The sequence below is a fragment of the Eleginops maclovinus genome, chromosome 3 (assembly GCF_036324505.1).
Source record: "Eleginops maclovinus isolate JMC-PN-2008 ecotype Puerto Natales chromosome 3, JC_Emac_rtc_rv5, whole genome shotgun sequence".
Lineage (NCBI taxonomy): Eukaryota > Metazoa > Chordata > Actinopteri > Perciformes > Eleginopidae > Eleginops > Eleginops maclovinus.
In genome coordinates this window covers 3248864-3270611 of record NC_086351.1, presented here as the reverse complement: position 1 = coordinate 3270611, position 21748 = coordinate 3248864, and the positions used below count along the sequence as shown (strand labels likewise).

General features: G+C 39.0%; 2 protein-coding genes across 3 annotated transcripts; one reads left to right on the top strand and one right to left on the bottom strand.

The window, feature by feature from the left end:
- Positions 1-1427: 1427 nt before the first annotated feature.
- On the top strand, positions 1428-6141 carry LOC134861261 (lymphocyte activation gene 3 protein-like). The gene is made up of 8 exons (XM_063878322.1): positions 1428-1548; positions 1670-1790; positions 2316-2536; positions 3265-3519; positions 3978-4295; positions 4909-5166; positions 5523-5644; positions 5824-6141. The coding sequence occupies exons 1-8, from the start codon at positions 1500-1502 to the stop codon at positions 5917-5919; spliced, it is 1440 nt and encodes a 479-aa protein (XP_063734392.1). The 5' UTR covers positions 1428-1499; the 3' UTR covers positions 5920-6141.
- plekhg6 (pleckstrin homology domain containing, family G (with RhoGef domain) member 6) lies at positions 6139-21720 on the bottom strand. 2 transcript variants are annotated; one of them, XM_063878259.1, is made up of 15 exons: positions 21582-21720; positions 18783-18999; positions 17928-18056; positions 17555-17686; positions 16624-16719; positions 16470-16520; positions 15173-15322; positions 13632-13742; positions 11902-12051; positions 10550-10684; positions 10346-10465; positions 10127-10259; positions 9925-10040; positions 7939-9383; positions 6139-6640 (listed from the first exon to the last, which is right to left on the bottom strand). In XM_063878259.1, the coding sequence occupies exons 1-15, from the start codon at positions 21599-21601 to the stop codon at positions 6460-6462; spliced, it is 3186 nt and encodes a 1061-aa protein (XP_063734329.1). In that variant the 5' UTR covers positions 21602-21720; the 3' UTR covers positions 6139-6459. The 2 variants fall into 2 exon arrangements, with proteins under 2 accessions (XP_063734329.1, XP_063734330.1); XM_063878260.1 differs by lacking the exon at positions 21582-21720 and adding an exon at positions 20908-20940.
- Between the last annotated feature and the right edge of the window lie 28 nt (positions 21721-21748).

Genomic DNA, 21748 nt, shown 5'->3' with positions numbered 1-21748 from the left:
TTTAACCACTTACAAAGAAATGTAAGTTAAATGTACATCAAAAAAGATATACATTGATTTGCATTTCATTGGGGGAAACAAGTATTTGATCCCCTTGCAACCAATATAAAAAAATGGAGTTAAATTATTATATTTATTTTCTTGTATTCTTTAAACTACTGACAACATTTGTTCTGTTTTGGAATTCAACACACACTGGAATGGCTGCCATGCATGTAGAGATAAAGATTTAAGAAACATCTGGAGTGGTCTCTTATTTTTTTCTACATGTTTTGAATGACATACTTTAAAAAACATGTCTAATGTGCTTTATTTATTCCATACTATAGCACTTATGTATCTAAGCATGTCCTTTTTGGCTATCTTTACCATCAAGTTATTTATTTTCTTTGAATGATTCCTGGCGCAGGGACCCCTCGGTGGCACTTGGTCTATCTGGGACTTGAACTGGTGACCTTCCTGTTCCCAAGCCAAGTCCCTTTGGACTGCACCAAGGCTAAAACTGATCTACAACAAACTACAGACTTTTTTCAGGTTCTTATTAAAACACATTAAACTACTGTATGTATTTTTCTAAATATTAGGCTATTTGAAGAAATGTTTTCAACATATTATTAAATGATTTACAGAACTAAATGTATGGCATTGAATACTGTATAGATACCCTTTTGTGACATACAATAAATGACCATTTTTAAATATTATTTATGAATGATACTTAAGTGATTAAGTGCAGTGTTTGGAGAATAATCTAAATGAGTTTATAGCTCATTTCGCAGATGACCATTTCTAAAAACAGAGTTTGTTTAGAAGTTGAAATACAGTGTTGAGATATAACTGCATGATCCTATTCTATGTTTCTGCATTGTGTCTTTATCTTATCACGATCTCCTGACACACATACAGTCAAACACACATTTACACACTATCCACATAAACACAAACAAACGAAACAACTCAGTTCATGTAATTAACAATCAAGGACCAAAGCAATTAACCATCAAACAAATCCTCAAGATCTAATACCACATGACTTCTTGACATAAGCCCTTTTCTGAAATGACCTTAACTCATTTATCCTGTGCTTTCAGACATAATTACATGTCAAGCAAACAGGTTTCAAACTCTGCCAAAACAGAGGATTTTTACTTTCACTCTTGTTTACTTCTTGTTTCTGTAAGCTTTTGAATAAGGTCACATATTGGTTTACACATTTGAGTGTTGTGAAGAAGGAAGAGAGGGGAAAGGGGGAATCCGTGGGAGGATGTGGGTCTCCCTGTTTACTGCTCTGTCTATAATGTTCCGTGCTGACACAAATGAACCACATGAAAGTGTGGCAGAAGCTGAAGTCACGTGATCTTCAGAGGAACTACCTAACACCAACGTGCTCATATAAAAACAAGTCATCGAATGAAAGAACACATCAGAGAGCACATTGAGGAGTCAGGAGGAAGTGGAAACAGAGCAGGTTCAAGTGAAGAGAAGAGATTACACTGAAGATGCTGTTGGAGTATTTAGTCTTGGGGGTGATTACCTCTCTTTTGACGGGTAAATATGTGTTTTTTTTCCACTTTGTTTTAATCTTTTCGGTCCTAAATCCTATTTGAGATGTTCAGATTTTATTTGCTATTTTTTTTCTTTATACAATATGTTCTTCTTTCTTCCTCAGGGGCCGAGTGTGAGGAAACAGAGGTGTTTGCTGAAGCAGGCTCTCAGGCTGTGCTACCCTGTAAAGGAAGCCATTCATACCACATGAGTCCCTGCATAGTTTGGACTAAAGCCAAAAAAGGGTAAGACAACTTCTTGTTTGCTTTCTCCTTCATCCTTTTACCCTCTTTGCTTCATCGATGCAGCTCCAAACACCTACCAGTCCTGCATATTCAGACTTTATGCTGATGACTCTGCCCCCTCCTTATGCAATCTCTCCTCTCAAAATCCCACAACATCATTAAGGTTAATTTAAGTATATATTTTCCAAGAAAGACATACAAGAAAAACAGCAATACAACAAACTAAATACAAATAAAAGCAGTAGAAGTTGGAGGATTACTTACTCCTGATAGAATCTCTATAAATTGGTGTCAGTATTGATGCTCAGAGTGAATATTATGGGTCTTTTTCATTACAAAGGGAAGCGGCGTTGATGATTTGAGTCCTATATCATTAACAAATAGCACTTAAAAAAACTAATTCACTCACCAAACAAGGTTTCAAGGTTTCAAGGTTTCAAACAAAAATAGAACCCCAAGCTTAATCAATTCACAGCTAAACGACAATATATAAACTCGGTTGTTTGTGACACCTTCTGTCCACAGCACAGTTTGGAGAAAAGACAGGAGCGGTCTGCAGTACTGGGGCTCGAACTGGACATCTAAAGGCGTCAGACGCGTTCAGTGTCCGCACTCCCGCTTTGAGAGGAACGATTTCAGCCTGCAGATCAACAACGTGAGGGAGGAGGACGGGGGACAGTACTCCTGCAGGGTGACGGATGGACACATGTTGACTGAAAGATTGGTCATGCTGAGAATCATAAAAGGTATCAAACAAAGCCTTAAAGCACATGCCCTTTAGTGCTTATATAGGCCCATAACTTTGAGGTATTTGAGGAGTGTTAAGTTAGTTCTACTCTACTACATTTTGGAAGCCAGAATTGTACTTTTTCTGACAGCTTTAATTCAGTTACAGATTTACTACTATACTTCATATCTTCAACTTTTGGTACTTCCTTAGGCAAGATTTTAAATGCGGGTATATGACTTGTTACAAAGTATTTAACTTTAACTTAAAATCGAGTACTCCTTCCACCACTGCTTTATTACCTTAATTGGTTTACCCTTCATTTCTTAAATCAGCGCTGAAAATTCAAACTTCAGACAAATACATGGATGCGATGAGCGACTCATATTAAAGATGAAGAACTCATCTGCTGTTATTCATTCAGAAGATCCTTTATTCATTAACAATTTAAACATGTTTTTAATTGATCAAAAATAAAGTGACAAGTTAAATGTATTTCTTTATTTTTGTACTATGAATTTTAGAGATCATTTAAAGATATCTAATGTTCTTTTGATAATTATACAGTTACTGTTTATTTCAGTTTATTTTAATCGTATGCAATGCCGGCTGCTTCTGTAACAAAATGACTAAATATTTTTTTCAAATTAAATCAAGAAAGTGCATCTGCTGTCAGATAATATAATATAAACTAAGATTAGCTTTAATGTATGTCATTAATCTCATTTGAATTTCTATCCTCTGCAGTGTCCGTCTCCTCATCGGTGCCCATGTGGGGGAGTGATGCTTCGATCAGCTGTCAGGTGACTCCTTGGCCTCAAGGCGCCTCGCTGCAGTGGACGTTGAACAACAACACATTCAAGCCTCGGACCGAATCAGCCTCAGACACTGATGTACATGTTGTGAGGGAAAAAGCGACGTTGAAACTGTCTGGAATCTGGACCTGTCTGGTGGGATACAGGGGGAAAGAGGGGAGAGCTTCTGCAGCTCTCACTGTGAAGGGTGAGATTGAAGACTGAATTCTGAACTTGTTTTAACAAATCCTATTAAAACAGAGTTCTTGCAGACTGTAACCCAGCGACACATTGTAAATAGGATCCAAGGTGCTCTTCATCGTGCTTTACATGTACTTCTAGAGAATATATTCCTCTAAATCCTTGTATTTCTTTTCAGGGATTATTAACGCTGCCGCAGATGTTACTGTTGAAACAAATATAATGAAAATAATAATAGAAAATGTGAAAAAATCATAAAAACAAAAACTAAATATATATAAAGTCATTTTAAAAAGCAAAACAAAACAAAGTAAAGTAAATAAATAATAATAATAATAATAATAATAATAATACAAATTAAAATAAAAAAAGTTAAAATAGAAAATGAAAAATTGTAACTGAATTATCTGAAGCCGTTTTGTTCATTTATATTTCATCCTAACCTCTCCTATTTTTGTTTTACAGGAATCATCACACCACCCACCGACGGTACTAAGGTGTACGCTGCAGTGGGGTCTGCAGTCACTCTCCCCTGTGTGTTCTCCTCTGGTCTGACACCTTCTAACCCAGTCTGGGAGAAACTGAAACCTGGGTTTCTTTTTTATCCCGCTCCCGGTCTCCTTCCTGCTTCTTTCTCTCTGTCCTCTACTTCCTCTCAGCCTCTCGGCGATAAATCTGGCAGTTTGAGAGAAGTTGGGTTTGAGGATGAGGGTCGGTACAGATGCTCTGGTACTGTGGACCAACAACAGCTGACCCGGAATATGCAGCTAGTTGTTGCTAAAAGTAAGTTAACATGCATTCATTTAAGCTTGAGTATTACAATACATTTACATTCAATATGTTTTATTATTTTTAATGTTTTTATTTTTAGTTGTTATTATGATTTTTAATGTTTGTTTTGGGGGTATTTTTTCTTATCATCATCATCATCATTATTATTATCATATATTATTATTATTATTATTATTATTATTATTTTATTATTATTATTATTATTATTATTATTATATTATTTTATTATTATTATTATTATTTTATTATTATTATTATTATTTTATTATTATTTATTATTATTATTATTATTATTATTATTTTATTATTATTATTATTATTTTATTATTATTATTATTTTATTATTATTATTATTATTTTATTTTATTATTATTATTATTATTATTATTATTATTATTATTATTATTATTATTATTATTATTATTTTATTATTATTATTATTATTATTATTATTATTATTATTATTTTATTATTATTATTATTATTTTTCTTTCTTGGTCTTTATTTTTTAAATATTTTTTACTGTAGACTTTCTGCTATCTGGCATCATGGTTTCACCAAAAGGATTTTAGCAATGCATTAAATCGTCTTATTTTCCTCTCAGTTGTCAGCAGCACCCCGTTAAAGAAAACCGGCTCTGTGACGCTGACCTGCCAACTGACGGACGCTAAAGGGGTCACCGACTACGAGTGGGTCCATGTGGTCTCTGACCTCAACGGCAGCCAATCGGTTCAGTCCGTTCAGAAGGGAAACACTCTGAGTATAGACACCACATCAGAGGAGAACCAGGGGGAATGGGCATGTCGATTCTACGGGAAAGACGGCGTTCTGGGAAATGTAACATACCACAACCAAATGATGAGTGAGTAGATTATTTTCCTATTAATGATGTATGATAATATACTCAAACTGTAACACACTGATAAATGCTCATGTTATGTATATAGAAATATTGTTATGTTTAATTTGTATTTATTTAAAAAGATTTAATTGTGAAATATTGCAGCTGTTATATAATTTGGTAAAATTGGCACATTTTTATTTTAACTTCCTTTATTTAGAAATAATATTTTGATATTAATATTGATTTGATTTGATTTGATTTAATGCATTTCATTTCACTTAATTGTAAAATGTTGCAACCTCTTTCCCTCCAAGGATAAATAAAGTATTTCTGATCCTGACATCTAACTATTTTTATATTATGTTTCCCCGCAGGCGGTCTGAGTGGACATACATCTTCACAGACCCCACACAACACGGCTGCTGTGCTCGGTCTCAGCTTATTCCTCCTTGTTCTGCTCTTGATTTTGGTTCAGATGTTCAAGAACCACCAACGGGTAAATCTCTGCACACCACTGCAGTTACTCATATTACATTTTTCCACCAGAGAGGCAACCTCTTGAAATGACGTTCTTATATTATATGGAAAATGTACAAATTGTTAAAGGCTTGTTGAAATTGAGATGCATATGTGTGCATTCATACATCGTATTCAATACATTTGTTTTTTCCACAGAGGAAAAAGATCTTTCAGTTTCCTGCGCTGGAGACAATTGTTCACACCAACTCCAATGAGCAGGAGGAGAGAGCAAGAAACCAAGAGAAGATGTAATGACTCGTTGAAGCAGAGGAAGACGGAGCGCTAAACTGACCTGAGATCCGCCTTCATGTCTGCACCACATTGGGAGACTTTAGTTTGCACAAGTTTTGTAAATACAGTATTTTTAGAGCAGATGTTGTAGCAGTCATTCTTTTGTTGATTTTAAATGTGCGTCTAATCCTGTTGTTTCCATGTATGTATATTGAGAAAATAACGTTCTACAAATAAAGGTTATTTAACAGAAATACTGGTTTATTTGTTACATTATAAACAATCTGAAAGGTCAAGGAAAAAGGGAACATTATCCCTGATATAAATAATATATACAGGCATTTATAAAAAAGTATGTTTCATTATATTTACACAGTATATAAACAGCATATGAACAGAATATGAAATATATGACATTATTTTACATTAATTACAGAATGTTTAAGTGCACGCATTACAGACGGAAGACCTTTGTGAGAAATAGAAGTTTACTCGACATATGGATCCTATTCTACGTGCTCCAGCTTTTCCTCCATGTAAAAAAGGCGCTGATTCTTAGCGCTACACGTGACTACACTCCCCGTCGTCTTGTTCTAAAATTCCTCGGATATCCAGGGAGACCAACGATCGGTTGATGCCCTCCAGGAAACCCTCCCCTTCAGGGTGTAAATGATCCATGACTTCATCATCGTCAAAGCACCACCCGGACCAGTCCACATTTACTCCGTCTTGAAAGATGACACTACAAAGGGAGGGATGGAGTCAAGATTATTTGGATCTTATATCATTTACCGTGCACCGTCGGCATTATGCACAGGTTCACAGAACTGCCACTCAGACACACATTGGATAATGCATTTACATCTGGATTCATATTTAATTGAACTTCATGCTATTTAAGTAGCTCTTCATTCTGGTCTTTAGGTATAAAAAACTATGCATATTACAAAAATGAAAACATGATGCATGCTGTTTAAAAATGCTTGGGGGGAGGGTGGACGGGTTTGAGTCCCAAAAGACCAAGTGCTACAGAGGGTTCCCTGAGCAAGGCACCGTACACTACACTGCTCCCTGAGCGTTGTACGTAATGGCAGCCCTCTGCTCCTAACGCTAGGATGGATCAAATGCAGAATGTAAATAAGGTTTCTTCTTCTCTGACTTTAAATGTTGCCTACTCTTCATGGGAAAGTGTGAAACATCATCAACATAGACGCAGAGCTTGAATAATGGTTCCATTAGGTTCCGCGTAAATAATGAACATAGCACTAATTAAAGAAATAGGTTCAAATTGAGCGTAAAACTGAGAGTGTCTTGTTGAGTTTCCGCTGTAGACGATGCACGATTTAATTTAAAAGTATCCAGGGCAGTGTGTACTCTTTCACAGCTAGAGCTACATAAGTAAACATTTTAACAATGAACAAAATGGAGCCCCTTTAATCTCTTGGAAAAGTGTTTGCATTAGAAAATGTTATTCAAATTGTCTCATTAATTTTCCTCTTTACAGATTAATGAAGTTATCCAAATGACGCCTTGTTCAAACTAACCTTTTCGTTGTCTTCATCTCAGCTAAAGTAATACAAATATAATGATGCACCTTTCGAGGAGGATTTTCTGACATGCTTTCAAACATTTATTTGAGAATTATTGTTTTATTACATTGTTCTCAAAGTATATGCATCACTTTTTGACATATTGACCTTCGATCGAAGGTATTTTATTGAAGAAGAAGAAGACATACTTTATTAAAAATTGCTTTCTCTACTCTGTTGTGTTGACACACATTAAACACACAGAGGATATACATGCACGAGCACAGAGGAAATACATGCACACACAACCACATGCAGAGGAGAGGTGGCAGAGCAGAGAGGCAGCCAGGTACCCGGCGCCAAGGGAGCAGATAGAGGTTAGGTGCCTTGCTCAAGAGCACCTCGGCAGTGACGATCAGGACGTGAACCGGCGACCCTTCGGTCCCAAGACCAAGTCCCTACTGACTGAGCCACTGCCTGCCCCCATTGGAAAAGTGTATGTGTCTCTCACCTGTTGGTCTTGTCTTCTTCATCCCCGTCCACCAGCTGCTCCTTCCAGCCTTTACTCACGGTCAGCGCTCGGTGTCTCATCAGCTCCACCTCCTCCTCCCACTCTGATTCTCTGTCTCCGTCACTGGGAGCAGGCGATGGTGACGCCGTTGAAGACACAGAGGGGGATCGAGGAGGATACTTTCCCCTCGAATTAGTCTTTTGCACATCTCTGTTTTTCTTTAATCCATCTCGCTCTTTGGCTCTAACCAAAAGCCCCTCCAGAGGCGAGAAGTGTCCGTTTGGATTCTCTCTCAACGGCACATCCTTTATTTGGGAGTACGGACTGCCGTGGTTAAAGGGAAGTCCGTGTACTCCTTCGATGATGATGTTGGGAATGGATGCACTCCTTTGGGTTTTCACTCTTCTATGGATTTTGTGATCGGGGAGCTCGGATTCAGACAGTGTTTGGGGGTCTGGAGAGACTCTATCATACTTGCTCCAAAACATGCCTTGGTTGGGCTTCAGGGAGCCCAGCTTTAGCACCCGGTGTGAATCGTCGGAAGACGGGTGAGAGTTTCTCTTCAGGGAGGCTCTTGAGTCTGAGAAAAAGTCGTTGTTTTTCTGCCCAGACGTCTGAGTAGAGGAGGTGTGATTGGTAGCGATCGGCCTCTTCCTGCGCAACCCCGGTGATTTTAAATTTTTGGTGAAACCCCAAGCCTCTGTAGGTGTCTCCACGTCTCCAGACTGGCTGTAGGAACTTCGTCTTGAGTCCTGGTTCACAGACTGGGAATCTGAGTCTCTCCTTGTTGATATTCCTCTCTCTCCTGGTCCTCTTAAAACCTCAAGCCCCTCCCTGGATATGACTGGTTGGTTAGGAAGTTGTAAAGTACTTTCTTCGTCCATTGGGTAGTCAACATCCGGATACGAGATGACACGTGGTCCATTTGGGTTGTATCTAAACGGTTGCGCTGCAGCAATGTGATTGAAATGATCCAGATTAGGTGCGGAGTGCGCCCTCTGGTTCCAGATCGTCCTTTGCTCTGTTGTCATTGCAGACTCAGTTATTCTGTCCTCGTCTTTAGTGTGCATCATGTCCCCTTCTCCTCTCTCTCCCATTTCTATCCATTCATATTCTTTGACTGTCTTTTGCCGACTAGCGACGCCCTTACTCACAATTTTACTTTTATTGTCTTTGGGCTGGGGGTGCAAAAAAGATCCAACAGGATCGACCTCATCATCGTCCGCTTCTTTAGACGCCACGATCCCGTTTATTGCACGAGGGATAACGAGTTTCTGAGTCAGTTCCTCCACAAGAGACTCTCTTTTTGATTTCGTAAGAGGTGGTTCCTCCGTCTCCGAATCCTCCGTCTTGACATCGGTGCCAGGTCTGGCTTCCTGCAGCCGGATTTTCCAGTTCTGCTGCTGTCTTTTGCTCTCTGTCTGCCTCAGGGTCTTTAGAGTTTCCTGGCAATGTATCATAAAGAATATATTAAGTAATGGGCATGTTATGTGTCGTCCTGTGTCATACAACAATACTGAGAGTGGAAAATACTAGAAGCTCTAAATGAGCATACTCACATGCTTACAATGATGTTAAAATGTTAATAGTAAGCAGGATTAATGTTAACAATGTTTAGCCACGCACAGAATGCTAGCATGTTAGCATGCTTCATTCACTTTCACTAGCCTATCAGTAAAGCTGCAGTTTACGGGAATATTATTATTATATAAACCAGAGTTTGAGACACAATTGACATGATGAGTGTATATGGTGCTGGAGGAAAATTCAGGAGGGTCGCCAAAAGTTCGTAGGGTCCATCCTCTGAGTACCATGAATGTCTGTACATAATTGAATGGCAATTTATCCAATTGGACATATTGAAGTGTTGGACAGACATTCATTTTCCAGACCAATAATTCCCTTCATGGAGCCAGGCTTGTAGTATTGCAACATGAGTTAATCTTCCATGAGTTTAAACATTTGTTCAGAAATGTCAGAATTTACCTTCGCCTGCTCGATGGTGGAGACCCACGTGGAGCGGCGCTCTGAGGTGCTGGCTGCAAACAAGTAGACGTTCATAGCGCTGCGAAGCTCGCCCACCTCCACCAGGACGAATGAACCTGAGAGACGGAGAGGAGGAGGAATGATTATGGGATCTGTATATATTTATACAGAGACTAATTACCTCTTAGAAAGGGTAACTCACAGCCGTCTTTCAGTGCTATGCAGTGCGTTCTGTCGAGGGCCAGAGGAGGACGAACGACCTTCAGACGCTCGCCCTTCTTCTGGACTTTGGTCATGAGAAGCACATCGGAGAAAAGCAGAGCCACCACTTCCAGCTGCATCAGGAAACAACAGGAGGTTATAAACAGTAATGATAACGAGGCTCTTGAGAGATGGATTTAAATGTGCACTGATTTCTCACCTTGCTGTCTTTTCTCCCCCGAATCTTCAGGTTATCCTCCAGCAGCAGCTTACGTACGACCTGAGGACTGACGCCTCTGATGGGGCACGTGAGGTCAAACTGGCAGATCTTTTGGACGTGCTGCAAGTAGAAAATCATATTAGAGATGTTGCAGGGAATCTATTATGTTCAAAAATGATGGTAAGAGAAACAATTATAGGTTACCTTGTCTATGTCTTCATTTATTCCCTCCACCTCGTATCCCTCCACCCGCTGAGCGGAGATGGTGAGAGCTAGTTCCTCGTCTTTCAGCTTCAGGTAGTCATTGATGCTCTCCAAGAAAGTGTTAAGACCGGAGAGCTGCACAGGAGCATGAGAAGAAGATGGTAAATATGAGGTTTATTTTGCAGAAAGGAATGTTTTTGTACTCATTCAAGCAGGAATGTGTTTTAAAAAATGCTTAAACTTAACCTCTAACTTGACCCAGGCTAATTCAATTAGACAGATTTCATTTTAACTCGTGCTTTTTGCACTTCTGAAAGCTAATACAAGGACCTGATGCATTGATAAGTGGAAATCCTGATATTAAAGGAATTGTTGTGTCTTGTCAAGTGTCTTGTTTGGGTCATCATGCCCCAGGTCTATGGTTGCTCATGTTTTATCTTTTGTTTAGTCATTTTTGTCTTGTCTCCCACTTCCTGTTTTATTTTGGTACTCACCTTCTGTGTCTCGTTCCAGGTCTCTTGACTCCCTGTCACTGCCCTCGTCAGCCCCTGATTGTTTCCACCTGTTCCCTGTTACCTCATGTTTAAATAGTCCTGTCTCCCCCTGTCTTGTGCCAGTTTGTCTTGTCCTGTCTGTGGGTCAGTAACCAGCGTACCAGCATTTTGTTTATTAATCCTCCATGTGAGCGTCTTGAGTTCTTGTTTTGTTTGCAGTTTTGGAAATAAAGTATTTTCTAATACTTTAACTCTGTCTCCTGGGGTGGTGCTTTTGAGTCCTACTGCATTGTGTTTAAAGTTCGTGACAGGAATCGCAGCCCCTGTTTTAAAAGGAAAGATAAGCCTTTTTTTTTTGTTGCCATGTCAAATTTGGAAAACGTCTTTTGAAATGTCCTCAAAAGTCTTACTATTGAATGCATTTTGTACCAATTAAATCCGCTGAGCTTTCCCTTTAAATGGTTTCATGATGGAATCTGTTATTTTTGAGTTATCCTTAAACCAAAATGACTTTATCAAATGATTCAGAGAATGAAGCGCTTCCTCCTGGTCCATTTGGGTTAAAACAAAAGAAGTTGGAAAATTAACATTTACTAATTTAGGATTTGTTTTGAATAGCATCCATTTTTCTCCATATTTGCAAAGTTTCTAATATATTAATGGGATATTTTGTGAATTCATCTGGAAAAAACATGGTTTAGTTGCAAAACTCGGTGTATTGATGAAGGAAGAAGAGGTCCGTGCCTTTCTTAATATCTATAATTAACCTACTGACTTTAGATAAACTAAAGTATTTACTTCACAGCCATAACTCATGGGAAAGACAATTGGAAAATTCAGGATCTAAAGGTTTCTCACCATGCCCCTGAGTGTGTGCTGCACATGAGGGTCCTGTGTGTTCTTCAGCACGGCTTTGAGCAGCAGTGGATACTTGGTGATCCTCTGGTGGGGTTTGGCCTGCATGTCCCCGAGACGCATCCGCTCACACTTCGGGTGAGTCTCCACCCACTGCACGGAAAACACAGGAACAGCCCTCAGGTCAGTGAGTCTGATTCTGATAACAACTAGGTGTATTATTTAGTGGCTTGAAACCATGGATGAATTTGCATTTGACAGGCGTTAATTACAAAGGGTTAGTTCACCCAACAGCAGTCTACAGTAACCTAAAAGTATCCTACCAAGGGAAGTAAATGCATTCAAAGCACTCAAAGCACTCAAAGCCAGCTTATTTTTCCATAAAGAAAGCCTTCGTTACACTGGTTTCTTCCCCGTTCTTACTGGGGAGGACTATCCATCTTTTTAAAAATGTACTTGTTGTTTTCTATGATGACCCAGGGCATTATTTTCCATTAACATCTACAGAATTTCATTTGTATTTTATTGTTAATTCAGCATGGATGTCACTCACTATTTTTGATCAGATGTCCATAAGAGCGTATTCTCATCACATCGGAAGCTCTAAAAAAACAAGACCATATCCACCAACAGTAGAACTCCCTCAGGGGCAGAGCGACATGTTTTTGTTTTGTTAGATTTGGATGAGCAGACCCTTTTAACACCCACCACGTTTCCAGGTAAAATGTCTCTTTTGCTGTTGAACTAAAACATATCACCTCCCACTCGGGTTGACAAGTGTGGTGGTATGACACAAGTGAAACAGCAAGTGTAGAATAAAAACAGGTCGAGTATAGGCTTTGTTTCCATGATCAAAACGCTGCTAAAAATTCAGCTTTTATTTTTAAACACTCGCACACTTTGTAATGCATATACTGTATGTATTCATATGTTTTAGCAGTAGGGCTTTACGAGTGTATTCTGACTCGTTCTGTACAGTTCTATTGTGTACGCTATAGATATATATCCTTCTATTGTTAGTATAGTGTTTACTTTTTAGGTTTATTTTTCATATTTTATTCATACAATGCCTTGTGAAATGAAGTCTTATTGTCTTATCTTATCCTATCTTAAATTTCAGTAACTATACCTATATATATATACTGTGGGAACAAGAAACAAGAAGTAATTGAAGGCTGTTTAGTCTGAGGACAATGATGGTGTGACTAGTGGTTGCCACCTTATGAAACCATACAAACCACATAGCGTCACATTTAATAACACAGCTGTTAGTCACTGCATGGAATTCCAGTCCTGTTAATAACAAGATTTGTGTGGGAGACTGGTGTGTGTGTGTGTGTGTGTGTGTGTGTGTGTGTGTGTGTGTGTGTGTGTGTGTGTGTGTGTGTGTGTGTGTGTGTGTGTGTGTGTGTGTGTGTGTGTGTGTGTGTGTGTGTGTGTGTGTGTGTGTGTGTGTGTGTGTGTGTGTGTGTGTGTGTGTGTGTGTGATGCGTAGGGGTGGCAGTAGCTCCGTCTGTAGGGCTAAGAACCAAAGGGCTGCTGGTGCTCGTCCCGATCGGACCAAAAATAAAAGGGAGTGTGGACTGGTAGCTGGAGAGGTGCCAGTTAACCTACTGGGCCCTGCCGAGGTGCCCCTTGAGCAAGGCACTGAACACCCTGTATATCAAGCCTGTGTGTGTACATGTATAGATAAATTAATTAACACGTTGTAATAAACGATGTCTTCTTCTTACCTGGACGAAAGTGACGAAATGTGGGCTGCTCTCCATCTGTCTGCGGGTGAACTCCAGGTTGTTTTCCTCCTCCCAACAGTAGTGATGGTAGGAGTTGAAGCGCTCAGGGAACTGGACACAAAACAAAGAAAAGGTTATTAATTGGCAACGTGAGAAACCACCATTACAAGTATTTATTTGATTACGTAATCACAAACGATTTATCCAAACTAACATTGAAAGTAAGTAAGTCCTGCACTCAAAGGTTATTAAATGGGAACTCTAAGCTCTGAATATGTTAAAAATGCATAACATAACTTAACCTCTGACCAAACCCTGGACAAGATTGGTAGGTATATATAAGCAAGCAGGAAGGGAACCAGGAGTATATTGCTGCTTAAATTAAGAAGTTTGAATAAAAACTGTGCATTAATGTTAGTGCAGTGCTAACAGGTGTAGTTCTCTCTTACTGATTTGTGCATTCATTACAATCAGCATGACGGTTGGAGATCCTTTGATAAAACACACACACCACTTGTATGTATGTGTAATGTCTTTGGAACTTTGGAGCCTTGTGACCTTTTTTTTTAGATTGAAGTCTGTGAAGTCTAGTTTTGAGCTGAGGAATACTGGTGGCTGCATTGGAAATGTCTACCCAAGAAATGTTTGAAGAAACAAGTGCTGCCGTGTTCCCTTTTTATATAATAGAGAGCATTTCTTACAGTCTGGGTAAATTAATATTGATTATTGTTAATGTATGAAGGAAGGAAGAAGAGTGCATGGATAAAAAAGACGATATTTTCTGCTGCATAAATGTTTACTTCTTTATCTGATAATGTCCGTGCAATGCTAAACTGATGACGCTCTCCCTCAAGAATATTCAAATCAACATGACTGTATGAGATTTTACAAGAACAAGACGAACACATCGTTTCCATTTACTTTAAAGGGTTTGGAGCTCCTTTGTAGGTGAAATTCTGTCACATCGACAGAAGAAATATATATAGTTTACAGCTGATGTACCTGAAGAAGCTGGAGGGAAACCTGGTGTTTGGTTTGAAATGTTTAACTAAGTAAATCTGAAGATATCAAATGTTTTGATGTGTGTTTTTAAAGTGTAATGGAGAGAATTGATCAGATCTGGTGCTTTTACCAGACTTTGTTTAAAGAAGCGTCATAAAAACACCTAAAAAACCAATGTTTTATTGAATCTATCTTTTATTCGCCACCCAGATACTTTCCTTTCTGTTTCACTCATACTAAAAAGATAGTTGTGGTCATATATGTTGGGGATTCTGTTAAAGTTAAATATAAAGTGTATTGCAAGAAAACTACTTGAACTTGAAACTGTTTTCAGAAAGTGCTTTTTATGCTGTAGAATTTCTCCCAGTTACTTCTGATCCTCTCACTTTGATATATGCTCTAGGTATGCCCATAAAGGTGATTGGAAATCTTTATCTGCAACTGAAACACACCAGTAAATAAAGTAAAGTACATGAGTAAATGTACTCCTCTCCGGCTGAGACACACCTCTGAATGTGAAGCTAATGATCAGTTCATACCTGCAGGCAGCCGGCCTCTAACATCAGGGGGTCAAAGGGCTTCCCTGTCCTCCGGACTTCCTGCAGCATCGGGTAAATCACCTCCTCCCACAACAGCTGGTGGGCGGTGAGGACGGAGGAGAGGTTTGAGAAGAGCAGCGCGGGCGTCACCTGTCACGGGGGGAAGTCTGTGTTTAACGTTTGATCACTCAGGTTGTTTTATATAGCCCAATATCACAAATTAGACATTTGTCTCAGGGGGCATACAACCACTCTTTGTCCTCAGACCCATGTACAGGAAAGAAATCCTCACAATTTACTTGGAAATAATGTTATTAACCTCAGGGAGAGCAACGGAGGACGGATCCCTCCCAGGACAAACGGATGTGCAGTAGATGTCGTGTGTACAGATTTAAAAACCTCTGCTGCTTTTGTGTTTTTTCCGTCTTCTCAATGGAAATCTAATGCTGTGCTACTTTTTCCACCTGAGTGTTTTATTCTGTGTCAGCTACAGCGGATGTCGTGTCGTGCTAGTTAGTGTATGTCAATGGTATGCAGATGAGTGGAAAATAGGCAGTGGTGGAATAAGTGCTCAAACCCTGTACTTAAGTCAAAGTCAAAAGTACTCCATTAGGCCTACAAGTAACAGTCCTGAATTCATAAAGCTACTCAAGTTAAAGTCTTGGTATTATATTTTGTGCTTTCATCACCAACAGATGCATGTAAGATCATGTTGTGGTAGTGCCACTTTTGGATACTGTGTATACCAGATGTAGATAAGTAGTTCTGCACCATATTAAATCAGCACATCATGTATTTTATATGGAAAAAGAGGTAACTATGAGTGTTAAAGACATGTAGTGGAGTCAATAAATGTCAATGAAATATGATGGAGTAAAATCAAAAAGTAGTTTTAAATAAAAAATGAATGTCAAATCTGATTTTAAAAAATTAAAATAGCACTTCATAACCATTTAACTAAGGTAATACAGGTGCAAAGTAAGTGCATTGAACAAATCAGGGGCTGGATGTGTTAATTAAACAAAGATTCAACTGAGGTAATTGTTTTTGGAGCCACAGAGGAAAGTCAGTGCTTAAAAAACAGTTAAAAAACTTGAAAAAGGCCAGAAATCTAAGTGTAGTCACATAGGGACAATTAGAAAGTCTGCCTACTATCACTTTTCTCAGACTTATGTCTAAGAAAAAAACATGAGTTTATCTTAGATCTCTCCTTAACGTTACACGGCCCCACTGAAAATGGGCCTGCAGGTCAGGTATATCTCCGGTCTACATGAGCATGCATGCCCTGCAGACTGACCTCAGGGAGGAATCCATTCTGCTGCAGGTAGGAAAGAGCTGCGATAACCACCTGTGAGAAGCACACACAGCTTGGTTAAACATGTGCAAAGCTCTGTACAAACACAACACCTGTTTAAATTGCACTCTGCTGCAGGTGGAGAATGGGACCTTACGTCTTTGATGATGATGAGCTTGTTGATGTAGGTGAGCTCAGTGTGGACGAACTCCCACAGCGCCTCCTGCTGGTGTCTCTGCATCTTCGACATGGTCTGATCACGAGAACAACAAGGAAGAGGAAAGAGGAGGGAAAGGAGAAGATTATTACAGAGTCTGAGGAGGATTTTACAGTACAAGCAGGAGAAGCTTTTAAATGATGTCCACACATCAAGTAAAAAAGTACATCTCTTATTATTTCCCACTACCCCAGCCTGTCTGGAGCTCCATTCATTCCTGCAATAGACTTAAATGTCATACAAATGTTCAAAAATCCTGCACTGGAAAAAATGCTGCTCGAAAACCGATAAAAGATGAACAAAAACAAGGTGTTTCCCTTTTTATAAATTGAAAAATCAGCCAATAGAGCAAGTGAAAATGAGCTTGATAAGATTTCTTTAAATAAGATTAGATATTTGGATTAATGAGATCTTGTAATTAGCTGGGAGAATTTATTTTGAAATATTTTACCAGGATCATTAAATGGGAGTAAGCCAAAAGTGTTTCTGTTTTCTGATGTTTATTTGGTGATTTTCTAATAAAAACATGTATTCTTAAATCATTTAAGACGATTTATTGAAACCACATGATCCGTCTTTTAGAAATACCACAGCATCTTTAAAAAACCTTGTTTCATTTGGGATTCAATTAAGATGTTTTCAAGAGTCTACTTAAGATGCATTGTCTAAAAACAAGACCCTATATCGAACTGTATTGTTCTTATGTCTTATACCCAGCGTAAAGACGTATTCTGCCTGGAAATAAGACAAATACACCTGGCAAGATTTCAAGTTTTTACAGTGTTAATCATTTCCTGAAACTGCTGGGTCCCCCACGTTTTGGCAAACCTCATATAAAAAGGTAGGTTCATGTTATGTTAAGGGTCCTTACTGAGTGAGAGTGCACTGTATCTGTCCAGTTTTTCTCCAGCGTGGTTCCCTGACTCTCCTCCTTCCATCTCCACTTCAGATCGAGCGGCACAGCGAAGGCCCCGAGAGCCTGCTTCAACCCGTCCAGCTGACCCTGAGGTTAGAAAAGACAGGGAGGTGGAGAAAATTGTCATAATGAATCAGCAATCCCTAAGAAAAGTAAAACATTTGCTTTGAATGTTTGCAGTCAGACATTTAATAGCACGCCAGCGGAGTGGAACAAGAGCTGTTGTATTTTCCATTGTGTGATTGGGGCGGAGCCAGTTAAAGCAAGTCTGTATCTGTTTTCTGAACGTGTCAGCATGTCGTGTGATGAGCAGCAGACGAGATATTACCTCGGGGTTCTTCTCCGACACTCCCTGGCTGAACAGGACTTTACTCAGTGTTGCTCGGGGTTTGGCTCCTGCAGAAGCTCCTTTACTCAATGTGGCAAAGTCAGTCACCACTTTCTGCTTGGTCCGCCTCTAGAGAGGGGAACAATAAAAAGTTCAGGATGTGTATTTGATGTGGATGTAACAGAGGATTAATCAAATTTCCAAGATCATATCAACAAACATTCAGTATTGTGCCGGAGAAATTCACATTTCCTTTGAATTTCCTGTTTCTTTAACACTTTATACTCAATGTTAAAAAATCCCACTGCACGTCAAAAGTCCTGCATTTGAAATCCACCTTAGCTAAAAGTGTTTAATTAAAATCTCCTTAAAGTTACACAAGTAAAAGGACTTGTTTGCATTAATGTGTATCAGTATTTGTGTATTAGTTGTCTGTATAACTATTGATTGACCTTATTTTGCAATGCAGTGAGAATTCGCTATTATTGAACGACAAAAATATTAGAAACTGCAATTACTTTACACACTCCTATAATGTATAAAGTATCCCATGTTTATATATGATTCTGAAATGGGTTCTAATTACTCATAGTGAGTACTTTTACTTGTGAGTATTTTAAAAATGTATTATTGCTGCTTTTAAATAAGTGAAAGATCTGGTTACTTCTTTCCCCACTGCTTAATGGCATTTCTTCTGCAGCATGACTTGTTATATCAGCATCAATGATCAACTTAACAACACACTGATAAACCAGCAACAAGCCAAGTCTCATACTTTTATCGAATTAACACTTCTGAGTACTTCCTCCACACTGCTGACACAGGAAGCGGCCTCCACCCTCATGTTTCACTTGCCTGATATCCGAGTGTGTTGAACTTGTTTTTGTCTGCCGACCCCCTGTGGTGCTGGTTGATCTCTGCAGCTGCTGTTGTCACATCCACATCTGGCTCTCTGGTGTCTGCGTCCCTCTGCCTCTCCCCGTCCACAGCGTCCCTCCACGGCCCCGAGGCGTCCTCCATCAGAGGCTCATTTCCTCGACCGTTGTTTACATACGGTGCCTTTGAGGAAAGGCTGAGGACAAAAACACCGTGTTACTCATTGCCAGGACAAGGTGTGTGTGTGTGAGGGCAGAGGAGAATATTTTTGAAGGCTTTACAAGAGTGGAAGACCTGATGATGACATTGTGTGCTTTGTTGTCTTTTTAAAAGGTGCACTTAGACTTTCTATTCAGGGCAACGAACACGTGTTGCAACAAAGAGAAGCTGGATCATGATACATGATAGGATTACTTTAAGACCTTTTTGACCTACGACCCCTTACAATTAAGTCTGAAGCATTGTCACGTGTCTACTGGTTGTAAACAGCTCAAACTATTATATTTTTAAAGTGATTATATGTTCATTTTTACAGACAACCGCATGTCAAAATGTATATTCTAAGATAGTTTGCAATACCACAACATTAGCATTAAATACACAAAACTGAGGAGGAGAATACACACAAAACTGCACACAACTAAAGTGATGATACAATAACATGACGAACAACAGATCATTCATCAGCTCAAGATTAGTGTGTCCAAATAAAGATTTACTAACGGGTACTTTACAGTGTTCCGTTGTACAGTGCCAAAAACTCTGTGAGGTGCCATCAGAACAAAAATCGATGAGTTCACATCAGCAAACTCAATAAAACTAGTACCATTTAATACTTTAAACCTCTTCAGAATATAGCATTGGTAAAGATTCCTGTCCAAATTTTAATTGCATGGCATTTATATAATTTAGTATTTGTATTTTAGGATGCGTACACAGTATTTCTCCCCTCAAACATTTTGGAGGTAAATATAATACTTTTACTTCACTGCTCTCACAGCTACCTTTTACAGTATATTGCACTTTATTAGAGTCTTGTAACTGTAGTATTCAACAAAGTCACTATAATTGGATCAACTTTGACAAACTAGAACATTACAACTACATGACATGTTGGGGTTAATGTTGATGTTCTTTATAATACTGTCAAAATATATGCTCACTGTCCCCAACCGGCCCAAACTGAGGGTAACTGCCGTCTGTTGTCTGTGTGTTTGTTGTTGTTTATATATTGTATGTACATCGTGTTCATGTACAGTGATGTGAAAATGAGTTTCCCCCAGGGGACAATAAATGTAATCTAATCTAAAAAAAAGACGTACTGGATACTGAATCCTTTTCAAGACGTTTTTTCAATTCAGAACTTTTACTACCTCAGTATTTCTACTGAAGTTAAGGACCTCAGATCTTCAAACGCCTCTGTGTCTACGCAGAAAACAAATGTCAACTAATCAACAACCAGGCAGTAAAGAAGCAGAAGCTGTTAGTATTTGACTTCAATACTCTTTTCACATACTTGTACTTTATAAGTCAGGTCATTGCGTTCGTAGAAGGAATCTCTGTACTTCATACACCGCTGTAAACAAGCAGTAGTTAAAGTGTCATCAGTCTGGTTACTGGGAACTCAAAGAAGAAGAGAGTGCTGTAAATATTCTACTGTATGATTTTATTCTACGTATATTTGTATTTGGGAGGAAAACACTGTACTTTTATCTCCCATACACTCATTTTTCTAGCTATTGTTTGCATATAAAACACATAATGTGCTTTTTCTGACTGTGTTGTTCTACCCGTAACTCTTGTGATTGGTTAATTTGCAGTCGTACTTTATCCTACAAAAACTTAAAATAGCTCAACTTTGACAACAGAACATTCTGAAGTACTTTTACTTATGATGCTTCAACTTTTACAGAAGTAACACTTTCAGTTCAGAGCTTTCACTACCATAGAATTTTGAATTTCCATAAGTAAAGGCTGTCAGTACTTCACACACCGCTGTATGTACGCAGTAAATAAAAACTCAGGTAAGAAGGCACGAGAGCAGCAGAAACTGTGGCATCTCACTGACACTGACGCTGATTCAACACGACACCAAAAGTCTCACCCGGCTTCAGCTCCAGTTACCCGGTAATGCGGCTCTCAGTGTTACACCTGGACTCATATGACACTAGTTCCCACAGCATCATTCAAATCTGCAGGATTTCCTGCTGCAGAGTTTAGTTACTCAGTTAGAATGTGTCTCAATTCTCTGGAAGCTACCAAATACTTCACCATTTACTCACAAGAAAAGGGGCATTTGTAAACACTGCTGTTGCTAAAATAAAAGCAGCAATAAGGAGGATTAAAAGTGCGGGGTGGGATTACGGCTGTAACTTGTGTTCACGATCATATCCATGCATTTGTTAAAAGTAAGTATGAATGCAAACGCAGTCACATGAGCAAACACAGAGGATCACTTCTGTCAAATAACAAACACGAGAGCTTTTCTCACAGTGTCATACCTGTGGGCAATCACTGTCTGTGTCCCACAGAAACACACTGATGATAAGACAACATTATACAGTACATGCAACACTTCAAACCATTTAAGGGCTGATTTGGGGTCAGTAATAACAGGCCTCCTGGTAGATTTATAGCCTCAGTAAAACAACAAATCCTTGTATCAGTGGAGCACATTACATGATTAACTGAAGTGGGCACATGAAGTAAAACCTCACACACTCCCACCTCTCAACACTACCAGCAATTCTGTTTTAATTAAAAAATGATAGACTGTACCTGGGCTTGGTTGGATCCATTTTGTTTCACTCACAGTCATCTTTGGTTTCTATTAGCTTTCTCCTCCTCCTTCTCTCCGTGTGCGTTCCCTCCCTCTCTTTTCCTTTCACCTGCACCCATGCCTTCTGCAACTAGCCTGACGGGAACAACCTGATTCTGCAGCCGAC